This window comes from Gymnoscopelus microlampas (assembly GCF_963454915.1).
Source record: "Gymnoscopelus microlampas genome assembly, chromosome: 14".
In the NCBI taxonomy this organism is placed as follows: domain Eukaryota; kingdom Metazoa; phylum Chordata; class Actinopteri; order Myctophiformes; family Myctophidae; genus Gymnoscopelus; species Gymnoscopelus microlampas.
The window spans coordinates 38,462,201-38,475,821 of record NC_139951.1 but is presented as its reverse complement, the minus strand read 5'-3'; the positions used below and the strand labels follow the sequence as shown (position 1 = coordinate 38,475,821).

The 13,621-nt window shown below is 41.5% G+C and overlaps 1 protein-coding gene across 1 annotated transcript in view; it reads left to right on the top strand.

The window, feature by feature from the left end:
• Positions 1–13,621, top strand: part of fam53b (family with sequence similarity 53 member B) — a 32,031-nt gene that overhangs the window by 3,432 nt on the left and 14,978 nt on the right. The window contains exon 2 of the mRNA XM_084079270.1: positions 11,679–11,926. Coding sequence (XP_083935396.1) covers positions 11,837–11,926 — 90 coding nt within the window. The 5' untranslated portion in view covers positions 11,679–11,836. The remainder of the gene's footprint in view (positions 1–11,678; positions 11,927–13,621) is intronic.

The window sequence follows — 13,621 nt, the reverse complement described above, 5'->3', positions numbered from 1 at the left end:
CGATTATTGGGTTCATACAGTAGTAGATATGTGCCAAAATGAATGTACTTCTTGTGCAAGCATGATGATTCATATTTTTCGCCATCAGTAGAGTTTGTGGCCTTTTTTCTTGAGTTCAAAATCCTGTTTGCTCTGTAGCCTGTGTGTAACATTCTGTGCGCTCCCGTCACACCAATTTGCTTGCCAAACTCATTTCCCTTTCATGAGGGATTTTGGAAAAGGGGTTTAAGGGGACTGTTTGTACTGGTTACTTGGTGCTATCTGTGTTTTCAGGGGCAGCTTTAGTCCAGAAAACGGAGTGGCCTCCCATCTGGCAAATGAGTGTGCAAAAAAAAAACTTGCTTAAGGGACAAGCGAGCAGGCAATCAGAATACAGACCATTCTTCCCCCTCCTCATCCATTCTTTCATTATTTCCCCTCATATGAGGAACATATTTAGAGATCTTTCTTTTGACTTTGAAATATGAGATCTGATGTATCACAATGCCAAATGTATGTGGTTAATTATGACCAACTTTAACCACTTGAGCTCTATTTGTATATCGTGACGTGTTGTGAGCTTGTAGATCTGATATTTTTTTGCAGTTTATAAAAGATCTTTGAAATATTTGACCTATAATGACGTGTCCAAAACAGGGATGCCAAGTTGAGAGTGATAAAAAACTGTTTTTTTGTGGAGTTTTTATATTTTTATATTTTTTCCCCCCAAGTTCCTGTGTCAGTGGAGTGGGAACTCGATGCGGGGGATGGGACGCAATCCTTCCTCTTTCGACTCCTTCACGTTGATCAGAGGCCAATAGGCCTATGTCCTGGGAGGTGACTTTCCTCCTATTCTAGGCCTATTAACGTGCAACAGGCTATTCCTGCCCAACGTGGAAGTGATGGGGACGTGCCGTGTCCTCAGACAGACCCCATTGTAATTAAGAGAACTTTGTTCCGACTTTGCATTCAGCTGGACAACATTTTCTCTCCTTGCTCGGGGGACAGATTCCCCTCAAAAGGAACGTGTTTGCAGACCTTCAACGAACCTCTTGTCCTGAACAAATGTATACAGTGCAAGTGATTATGTATGAGATAATTAAACAGCGGGGCATCTTTAAAGGAAAAAAAAAAAAAAGTAGGGCTCCTTGGCTGCCACGCTATAGCCTCGCCGGGCCCTTTGTGTTTATGGTAAGTGGGCAGCTGCATGCTTGTGAGACCGTGGCTCCCGTCCCAAAGCCCTCAACCCCAAGCTTGGTTACCACTATTGAGCCTTCCCAGCCATGCTCATTTTTCACTATTCACACACTGCTTTAACCCGTTGGGACCGGGAAAGCATCTGTGTCATTTTTTATTTATTTCTTTGGGCGATTAACAAAAAAATAGCAGATCTATAAGCTTGTAGATCTGATATTTTTGGAAAAAAATGTGAAAAGTTGTGCAAATCTTTGAATATATATATTTTTTCAACTCCAATCTTTGCTTCATGGGGGTCCCTGGAACTAAATATTTTGAAATGGGGATCCGCGGCCAAATACAAAAACAAATGTTGGGGGTCCTTGACAGTGAAAAAAGTTTGAGAACCAATGATATAGCAACACAGGTTTTTTTATGATTTAGAAGACACTTGTAGAATCCCCCAGAAGCAAAAATTTGAGTTACAATTTGAGTAAAAAATATATATATTCAAAGATTTGCACACATTTTCACGATTTTTCTAAAAATCGTGAAAATAGCCAAAGAAATCTTAACATGACAAAGATGCGTTCTCGGTCTAACTGGGTTAAATGTAGAGTATGCCTCCCTTTTGACATAGCCTCATTTTTTTTTTTTTTGTGAAAACACATGCAGCTGTGTGCCGGGCCGGGGCCTACACCCTATAATGAGCTTCATGCATTTCTTTTCACTTAGTCAGCCCCGCGTCCGGAACTCAAGATGGCGTCCGTGTGCCCCCCCTTTAACGGACACTAATTGATGACGACCGCTAACAAAGACATTTTCGAGTGTCACAAAAAGAGAGCACCTCACGTCTCATCGGTTTCAGTGGCCGATGATGATGATGATGATGTGCATCTGCTGTGGGCCTGGTGGGAGGGGAAAAAAGCAGAACCCCGGTTCGCTGTCTCATCGGTTCTCAGCTCTTCACACACACCCACGCAGACAGTGTCCTGCACTTTATGATTGGCTCTAGTGTCAACACCATCAAACCGCCGTGACGTGGGAAACAGCTTGCGTGCAGGAGTCCAGAAATGGATCATTAACCACTTCTTATAAGCCCTATTATTTATTTATTTTTAAGTCTTTGAAAATAGCATCTATTTCTACACCAATGGTTCTCAAACATTTTTCATGCCATGGACCCCTTAATTGATATATATTTGGCGGCGGACCCCCACCTGAAAATGTTTTGTGCCAGGGACCCAAGAAGAGAAGATCTGTGTTAAAAAAGATGAAAAATTCTACAACATTTTCCAAACACTTTCAAGATTTCTTCGAAAATGTTAAAAAATAGCAGATGTACAAGCTTGCAGCGTGGCACGAAGTGATGCGCTGTGAGCTTGTAGATCTGCTATTTTTGAATAGCCAACGTATAAAAATATGGATAAAGGGGTGAAAATGTATTAACAGATTTTGCTGGGGACCCCCTGGAACCCCCTCAAGGACCCCTGGGGGTCCCCGGAGCCCACCTTGAGAACCAATGATCTACACGCTCACAAATTAATGCATCACAATGTGACACACTGTGAGCAGGTGGAGCTGCTGTCTTTGAACATTTACACCTGTAATGACATGCCCAAAATAGGGAAAATGGTTAACATGCCTTGACTGACTACTCAGATTATATACTGTATACAGTATACAGTATGTGTGTATAGGCCACGGGTGCAAATATCTTGAGACAACTTTCCAGGTGCATCCTTTTCTCGCCTGGGGATTTTTTTTGCTTTGTTTTGAGCATGAGTTTTTACCCCAGCATTCTTTTCTAACCCATTTAGACCTGGAACGCATCTGTGTCACTTTTTGATTTGAGCTAAAAAGCATTATTTTACACTTTGGCTATTTAAGAATAGCAGATATACAAGCTCATAGCAACGCCACCGAGTGCGCGCTATGAGCTTGTAGATCTGCTATTTTTGAAAAATCGTGAACATTTTTCCAAATCTTTGAATATATATATTGTTTTAAATCTTTGAATATTGTTTTAAAGCGAACATTTTTAACTCAAATCTTTGCTTCTGGGGGTCCCTGGAACAACATATTTTGAGATGGGGGTCCGCGGCCAAATACATATAATTTTGGGGGTCCTTGACATGAAAAAGTATGAGAACCACTGATATAGAAACATAAGTTTTTTGGATTTAGACATTTGTAGAATCCCCCATTAGCAAAGATTTGAGGGAAAAATGTTCGCTTTAAAACAATATTCAAAGATTTGCACACATTTTCACGATTTTCAAAAAACAAACAAACAAAAAAGCAGATCTACAAGCTCATAGCGCAGCACTCGGTGCCTCGCTATGAGCTTGTATATCTGCTATTCTTTAAAAGCCAAAGAAATCTAAAAATGACACAGATGCGTTCCAGGTCTTAATGGGCTAAAGCATCCCTCAGTGATGGAGAAGAAGAGGAGCCCAAATCTCCCCCCGAGTTGGGTTTCAGGTTATAGGCTGTCTCAGGTGCCTGGTCGGCAGATGCTCAGATTACGGAGAAGGTCACAATCCTGAGATTGTTCAGAGAGAGAGAGCCACGGACGAAAAATCCAACTGTCATGCTTGGCAGGAATGTCGATGTTTTATGACTCTAATCTGGAATACTGACGATGAAAGACTGTACGGAATAAGCCAATATCCACACAAGTACAGTATGTTAGGGCGGTTGAGTGGTTCTCAAACCTTTTCATGTCAAGGACCCCCAAATTGACACTTATTAGGCCGTGGACCCCCATAAGAGAAGATTTTTACGGCTCTAGCAGTGATTGTCAACCATTTCTAATTTCAAGGACCCCCAGTTTCACATGCATTAGGATATGGACCACCATTTAATGACATTTTTATCTCTGGGACCCCAATTTATATTGTAAAATCAATGTTAATTTAACTCTGAGAGCATACAAATGGAACCAAATGGACATTTGGTTCCATTTGTACACTCTCAGAGTTACAGAACCATAAGGGTCCATTTGGTGCCTAACTATCTATCACTTAGCTGGGGACCCCCTGGAACTCCTTCAAGGACCCCTGGGGGTCCCAGGACCCCACTTTGAGAACCCATGTGCAAATAGGCCTATAGTCTTTTTCTCTGCACCCTACTTTTGACTTGATGTCGAACATGATGTCAACGTTGTTTACCACTAGCTCACACAAAGTGCCATAAGATGGATTAGTATTGGCTGTAATTGTCAGAGTCAGACTCAAAGCTGCCAGAAGCTTTATGTAATATAGTCCTAACCCAAGGGATTAACAGTCTGTGCAACGTATAGAAAAGCTGCTCTAATTGGAAAATTGCATTTTAAAGCTTTTAGGGGGGGGTGAATGCAATTTAGGAGCCTGGTGTGATAGTCTAGTTGCAAAGCCCTGGTACACTTTCTAGACGTTACACGTACTCCCCTCTTCCACCATTCTGGGTCATCAGACTTTGACATTTTGACATTACAGTGCTATACTGTATGTCTGTTGAGACAGTGGAAAACAACCATCTGTTTGAGTTATTGCATGTAAATGTCACAACTGTAAAGTAGGGGCCTACACAGTGTTTATTCCAATCACCACTGTGGCCTCTATGGTCATAGCTCGCTGTTGCAACTTTTCACATTCCAAAATATCAGTGGTGGAAAAAGAAAGAAAATGTTGTACTTAAGTAAAAGTATCAATACTGCAATGTAGAAATACTAGAAATACTTACAAGTGAAAGTCCGGAATTCAAAATTTACTTGAGTAAAAGTACAAAAGTATTGGCATACAAATGTACATAAAGTACCAAAGGTTGAAGTACTCATTATGCAGAATGTCCCATTTCACAAGTCTTCAACGAAATATTTTGAAAATAGCAGATCTACAAGCTCACAATGCATCGCATCGTGACGCATTGTGAGCTTTTAGATCGGCTATTTTCAAAAGGCCGAAATGTATATAGGGCTGAAGTGATGAATGTATGTTTTGTAATAATAATCAAAATCTACAAAGTAACTAGTAACTCAAGTTTTCAAATAATTGCAGTGGAGTAAAAGTAGGCTACGATATTTGCCTCTGAGATGTAGTGGAGTAGAAGTAAAAGTACAGAAAATTGGAAACACTCCAGTAAAGTAAAAATACCTCAAAACTGTACTCAAGTACGGCATTTGAGTAAATGCACTTTGTTACTTTAACACCACTGCAAAATATGTCTTGTAACCTCGCAGCGAATACAGAGGAAGCGCTTATAGAGCTCGGTCAACTAGTCCAAGATGGCAGCGATGACGCAGCCTCAACAAGAAGGTCACTGTCACATTTGAGGTCACTGTAGGCTGTTTTTTTTCCTCCCATGTGGTGCAGAGAGTCCCGATCTCAGAGCATGTACCACAGCCCTCTTCCTCTACTCGAAAGATTAGGCTTCTCAGCTTTCACGGTGGCTGCTGCCCTGACCCAGATAAAGAGCTATCAGCCTCTAGAAGATGCACGGTTCTCACTGATTCCAGATAAAGGTGCAGCATGGTTATGGGGGCTATGGCCAGTGGTGTGACAGCTAGAAGGGTGGAAATGACCCTTTGGTAGAAATGGATATAATCGGGCGTGAGCGAGACTTAGTGGTTCTGAACTTTTTTTTTGGAGCTCTGGACCATTAGCGTATTTCAAACTAATCCTCAAGGACAAACCCACCCCACCCCTTCTGACAACAATATGTATATTATTTAGTTGGCATTTAACCCATTAAGACTTAATTGAGGCCGATTCTACAAATGTCTTCAAACTTGTTTTCTGAAAAACTTATGTTACTATATCAGTGGTGCTCAAACTTTTTCATGTCAAGGACCCCCCAAGATTATATGTATTTGGCCGCGGACCCCCATCTCAAAATATTTTGTTCCAGGGACCCCCAGAAGCAAAGATTTGAGTTACAACAGAGACGAATACACAAGTATAATGAAAGCCACTTTATTTGATGATGTTACAACATGGTCAGTTATGGGTTTAGGGTCTTACTGAAGCACTTGGAACTGGTATAAGACAGTTCAAATGGGAACTGAAACAGCCTTTCCTCATGGAGTAAATTGGAGGAAACTCCCAAGTTGTATGGTCTGATGAGGCTGCAGCTGGGGGCCTGGTCGTTGAGGCTGAGGCTGCCGCTGGGAGCCTGGCTGCTGAGGCTTGTAGATAGTATGCTGAGGCTGGGGCTTGTAGATAGTATGCTGAGGCTGAGGCTGGGGGCCTGGCTGCTGCTGGGGGCCTGGATGCTGAGGCTGGGCCCGGATGCTGAGGCTGTTGCTGGGGGCCTGGCTGCTGAGGCTTGTAGATAAATTACTGAGGCTGCTGGGGACTGCTGGGGAACTTTTTCAAGATTATTTTTTTTTTTTAGCAGATCTACAAGCTCATAGCCGCGCTATCAGCTTGTATATCTGCTATTTTTGAATAGCCAAAGTATAAAATAATGGTTCAAGTGTGTTCCCGGTCTTAATGGGTTAAGAATGCATAACAAAGCCATTTCAAATCAAGCCCTAAATAACAGTCAATATTTAATTTCAAGCTTACCCCCCTATTCAAAAATGTCTTAAATTTGATAGGGATTTTTGAAATATCATTTAAACCCATGTTTCATAGATTCAACAAAAGGTACAATATATATTTTTTCAAAATCATTTTAAATTGTATTCCCTTGGACCACCTGTACGTAATTAGGCCATGGTACCACTTGTGGTCTGTGGACCGCTGGTTGAGAAACAGTGAGCTAGACAGTACACTGCGTGGTTAGTTTGACTTGTGGGTTCTCTTCCATGCAGCACCGATCCAACAGTGTGGTATGAAGCAAGAGCTCTTTGGGTTGTAACCACCGGCCGGGCAGCCGAAGGAGCATGTCTCGGTATGTCTCGTGTGCGTTTTTTGCCGTACAGTTTCGCCCAGTGTGTGCATGAGAGAGCACTTGGCCGCTGCCAAACCCCAAGGAGTGTTTCTCAACACAAGTTTTCCATTCATAAACTGTCACACAGAGAGTTTGAATGGGTTTCAAAAGCACGCTTATGGGGGCAGTCTAGCTTAGGGTTGTGCTAATTCCGCGTGTGTTTAGATTGTGTCACCGAATCTGGGGAGCGTTTATAATTCATGTTCTCCTTCAGCCCACTCCCACTAAAACTTGCGGTTCAAGTTTGCGCAATTTCTGAAAAAAGAGAAATGTGGTCACCTGAGATTGATGGCAATGAGGAAAAATTGTTTGGACTGTCCGGAAACAAAAGGGAAATGAAAAGAGAGTCTTTATTATTTCAGAGTAGAAAAACAAGACTGTGCATAGTCACTAGAGCGGTGTGATAATGCTTTGTATAATGCAATTTAAATAAAAGTTTTCTTTTTCTCAGAGGAAAAAGTAATTAAGGGCTAATTTGACCATTTCCTCCACTCCGGTATGTCTATTAGTTACCCATGATTGAGAAGAACACTGTGCTGTGTTTAACCCTTTAAGACCGGGAACGCATCTGTGTCACTTTTAGATTTCTGTAGGCTATTCAAAAATAGCAGATATACAAGCTCATAGCGCAGCACCGAGTGCCGCGCTATGAGCTTGTAGATCTGCTATTTTTGAAAAATCTTTTTTTTTTTTTTTTCAAAAAACTGTTAGGATTTAGAAAACATTTTTAGAATCGGCCTCAGGTCTTAAAGGGTTAATGTTCACACATAGTTTAGGCTTTGCACTACCCTTTGATCTGTCCCATTGTATTCCCAGAGGCCACACGTTAAGGCACTTGGTTGGTTGTCCCTGAACTGTATGGCGCCCCGTATATACATATAGGACTCAGGTTATGGCTAAAAGCAGAGCCAAGTTGTTTTGCCTGATATGATAAGTGTCTGTAATGGAACTCATATGCTGCACACACACACATAACACCACCTAGTGCTGTCAGCCAGTCAGTCAGTCAGTCAGTCAGTCAGTCAGTCAGTCAGTCAGTGAGTGTACATTTACTTAAGTACTGTACTTGAGTACAATGTTGAGGTATTTGTACTTTACTTGAGTATTTCCAATTATTTTACTTCTACTCCACTACACCTCAAAGGCAAATATTGTACTTTTACTCCACTACAATTATTTGAAAACTTTAGTTATTAGTTACTTTGGATATTTTTTATTATTATTACAAAACATACATTAACCACTTCAGCCCTATATACATTTCGGCCATTTGAAAATAGCCAATCAACAAGCTCACAACATGCGTTGCGATGCGACGCATTGTGAACTTGTAGATCTGCTATTTTCAAAAGATTGTTATACATTTGATAACTTGTGAAATGGGACATTCTGTATAATGAGAACTGTCTACTTTGATACCAAAACATTTGTACTTTTATCAGTTCAGTTTATTCAAGTACATTTTGAATTCCAGACTTTTACTTGTAACAGAGTAGCCTATTTCTATATTGCAGTATTGATACTTTTACTTAAGTAAAACATTTGAGTACTTCTTCCACCACTGGTCAGCCAGTCAGCCAGTCAGCCAGTCAGCCAGTCCGTCCGTCCATCCGTCACCCACTCAGGGTCTTGTGATGCAGAGTTTTTCTTTCCCTTTCAACCGCTCTGATGTCACCTCCTTTGTTTCCCACGGTGTCTCATCATCTGTACACACTGCACCCTTTTGTTCTGCAGACATCGTCTCTTTCTAGTTCTCTCATTGTTTTATTTTTTTCTACCCCCCCCTCTCTCCCTCTCTCCCTCTCTCACTGCAGTTGTTCTGTCATTTAGCGCCCGGCCCGCCACGCCAGCCCCTCCCATGAACAACTCCTCTGATCCTATAGTACAGGGTTTCTCAAAGCGGGTGCCGTCATGGCACCCTAGTGTGCCGTGACGCAAGTCCAGGGGTGCCGCAGAATACCTTGATAATATTTGGGATTGATCAAAATCACTTCAGAAGACCTGAGGCGATTCTTTAAAAAAAAAAACAGTTTTTGGAAAAAAAATCGAAAACATTTTTTCCCCTGATTTTTCAAAAATAGCAGATCTACAAGCTCATAGCGCGGCACTCGGTGCCGCGCTATGAGCTTGTAGATCTGCTATTTTTGAATAGCCAAAGAAATCTAAAATGACACAGATGCGTTCCAGGTCTTAATGGGTTAACCACTTCAACCATAACCCTCTATACTTGAGATGCTTGGTGCGCTCTTTTTCCATCTACACCAAATCTCATCAAACAAAAATAGCAGATCTACAACCTCACAACAGCTTGTAGATCGTCTATTTTTGATGAATGTTACCACAAGATTAGAGATGCTGGGGTTCAAGTGGATATTTTCAATCCGTCCTAATGGAAACTGACATTCTCTCAAGTTGTCCTTGTGACATACTGTATCTTAGGGGGGAAAGAATTACATTTTTACGTCCCGTACTATGACATAGATGTAAGATGCCATAAAGTAACAATGTCATTCAGGGGTGCCGTGGATGGAAAAAATATATTTACAGGGGTGCCATGAGCCAACAAAAAGTTTGACAACCACTGCTATAGTACCACCTAAAAAAACGTCCCATCGTCCTGGGCCTGGGCCATGGCCCCCATAGGGCTGCTCTTACCTGACCGTGTGAGAGCCTAGTAATCTGTCGCTATCAGGTGGTGGAGTGTAATCATCTACACAGCGATTATGCTGCTATAGATTCACATCTGTGGCTAATCAGCTGTTTTACTGCAATCGGCGCGGCACTAATGCGAAGAGGGTTGTTTTGATAACCGCAAGGTCACGCAAGCTATTCCCAGCCAGACCCTGAGGATTCAATTACACAACTTTGACTTTGCTCTTGCTACGGCGCTCCCAGTGTGGAGCCGAGTGGCTTTGAGGGAAACTCGGGTTGGGACGGGTAATCGTCCCAGAGTGGGACGGGCAAGAGCAGGGATCATCACCATTGCTGTCTTGTGGTGGACATTTTGGTCAAAATTTATGTTTTGCCACGGACATACAAAATGAGTGGACAACAATATTACCAGAAACACATAAAGAGCTAGCCCTGAATGACCATATAACAGGTCTGTAACTGTGAGAGTGTACAAATGGAACCAAATGGACCCTTGTACGCTCTCAGAGTTATGGTGGTCCTTGCAAATAAAACATTTGAGAACCACCAGTAATAGTAGGACTCCTAATGTGTGAGTCATACATATTCTGAAGAAAACCTGGAGACTTGACATTCAGTAATTGCGTCATGATGAAATTAAGAACATTACAATGGTGTGTAAATCAAAAAAATTGCCACGGACAAACAAGACCAAGTCTTTGCCATGGACACATTATTTGTCCGTGTACGGACATATTGATGACCCTGGGCAAGAAGCAAAAACAAAGGTTTTCGAGTTCTACATTCAGCGACAACAGCGAGGGTGAAAACACACAAAGTGTGAAGTGAGATCTTTGCAGTTTATCCCAGTTCATTTATCCACGCCTATTGATGCTCGTGTTGATGATGACAGACTGCGGTCACACACTGTCATACACTGACTTGACTGTTTATTTTTATTTATTTTTCACACTCCATGCGGGGAAGCATTTCGCTCGCCCACTTGAGAATTAAAGGATCTTCTTGTCAAACAACCACATGGACCTCCCTTGACTTTTCCACTTTCCTCAAGACACACACTTTGGTAGCTGCTCAAGAGTTTTGCTGCAGAATGCTTGGTGGTAATAGGGAAGAGTCGACCTCAAAATGCTCAGACACTGAGGGATCTGTGTGTGCTTGTGTGTGTGTGTGTGTGTGTGTGTGTGTGTGTGTGTGTGTGTGTGTGTGTGTGTGTGTGTGTGTGTGTGTGTGTGTGTGTGTGTGTGTGTGTGTGTGTGTGTGTGTGTGTGTGTGTGCGCGCTAGCTGAGAGCCCCAAGGACATAAGAGAGCCTTGGTTCTGGGCCCGGCCCTGCCTTGGTGCTATGTGTTTGTGTAGCCAGACCAGAGACCACCCCCAGGAACCATTTCCCCCGCACAATAAAAGTATACCCACGCTTTCCTTACAGATTAACCCATTAAAACCGGGAACGCATCTGTGTCATTTTAGATTTGAGCTATAATCATTATTTTATATGTTTGGCTATTCAAAACTAGCAAATCTACAAGCTCGTAGCGCGACACCGAGTGCCGCACTACGAGCTTGTAGATCTGCTATTTTTGAAAAATCTTGAACATTTGTGTAAATCTTTCAATACATATATTTTTATTTTAACTCAAATCTTTGTTTCTGTGGGGGGGGTCCCTGGAACAGCATATTTTGATGGATTCGGCGGCCGAATAATACATACGATTTTGGGGGTCCTTGACATGAAAAAGCTTGAGAACCGTGATTTTTCAAAAACAGCAGATCTACAAGCTCATATCGCGGCACTCGGTGCCGCGCTATGAGCTTGTATATCTGATGTTTTTTTTAAATAGCCAAAGAAATCTTAAAATGACACAGTTGATGCGTTCCCGGTCTTAATGGTTTAACTAGAAAACGTACCTAAAGTATAATCTCTCTTGTCTTTTTTTTACTTGTCTGGTCTGTGTGCAGGATTGGACCGTGGACTGAAGCAACATTCCTGGAAGAGCCGAAGAAGAAGGCGCGCGGCGCGCGTGTGTGTGAGAGTTGCAGAGAGAGAGAGAGAGAGTAATGCCCGTCGAGATGGCCTCCAAACTCGTTCGCCCACACTGGAATGGCTTGTGGCAAAGATGTGCGTTGCCATGGTGATCATTTACAAGAAAACACTGGAAAAGAAGGGTGTCGACGATGTAACGTCCAAACGGCTGGATTTGGGCCCGGTGAGAGAGAGGTTTTTCTCTTCTTCTTCATGTAGGACATTCTAGTGTTTGAGTTTTTGTTGTTCAATGTCCCTGATTGCATTGTTTACGCATCCTTCTGCCAGCAGGCCTCAATTCCAGTGGTGGAAAAAGTACTCAGATGTTTTACTTCAGTAAAAGTATCAATACTGCAATGTGTAGCCTACTCTGTTACAAGTAAAAGTCCGGAATTCAAAATTTACATGAGTAAAAGTACAAAAATATTGGCATCAAAATGTACTTAAAGTACCAAAAGTAAAAGTACTAAAATGTTTGAAAATAGCAGATCTGTGAGCTTGTGAGCTTGTAGATTGGCTATTTTCAAATAGCCTATGTAGGCTATAAAATAGGGCTAAAGTGGTTAATTTATGTTTTATAATGTAATAATTTATATCTGAAAAGTAAAGTTTTCAAATAATTGTAGTGGAGTAAAAGTACAATATTTGCCTCTGAGATGTAGTGGTGTAGAAGTAAAAGTATTGGAAATTGGAAATACTCAAGTAAAGTACAAATAGATTACTTAAGTACAGTACTTAAGGAAATGTACTTAGTTACTTTCCACCACTGTGAAATTCTAGTGTTTGAGTTTGTGTGTTCAATGTCCTGATTGCATGTTTACGCATCCTTCTGCCAGCAGGCCTCAACTATGTTGTCAAAGGGTTTTGGTTGGGATACAACCTGCTGCTGTTTTGCATTAAGAAAATAAAATACACATTCATCATTCCAACAGCGGTTTTACAACCGTATAATGTATGTTCCCGTTTTGTCAAAGCCCAGAATTTGACTACAATTACAGAAACCAATGCCTTTGATGGTGTAAGCCTTCCACTAATCGACTTAATTTTTCTCCCCAAGAAGTCTAAATTTGCTGGGAAACCCATAAGCAATGAGCTTATAAAAAAATCCCAGGAAGTCCTGTTAACCGATTCAGACCGGGAACGCATCTGTGTCACTTTAAGATTTCTTTGGCTATTCAAAAATAGCAGATCTACAAGCTCATAGCGCGGCACCGAGTGCCACGCTATGAGCTTGTAGATCTCCTATTTTTTTTAAAATCTTGATTTTTTTTTTGCAAATCTTTGAATATATATATATTTTTAAAGCAAACATTTGTAACTCAAATCTTTGCTTCTGGGCGATTCTACAAATGTCTTCTGGTTTTCTGAAAAACATACTATGTCGCATATATGAGTGGTTCTCAAACTTTTCCATGTCAAGGACCACCCAAAAGGATATGTATTTGGCCGCGGACCCCCATCTGAAAATATGTTGATCCAAGGACCCCCAGAACCACAGATCGGAGCTAAAAATGTTTGTCTTAAAACATTATATTCAAAGATTTCCACAAAGTTCCCACGATTTTTCAAAAAACTTGCAGATCTACAAGCTCGTATGTAGATCGAGCTTGTATATCTGCTATTTTTGAATAGCCGAAAGAAATCTTAACACGACACACAGATGCGTTCCCGGTATGAATGGGTTAAGACGAATAACATTATTTGGACATTACGTAAATACTCGACAATGAGGATGTTTATTAGTGATGATTGCATTGTGCTAGCTCCCACTTGTCATCACCATGGTTTTTGTCATCTGGTTTGAATCCTCTCTCTATGCTTTCCACACACACACACACACACACACACACACACACACACACACACACACACACACACA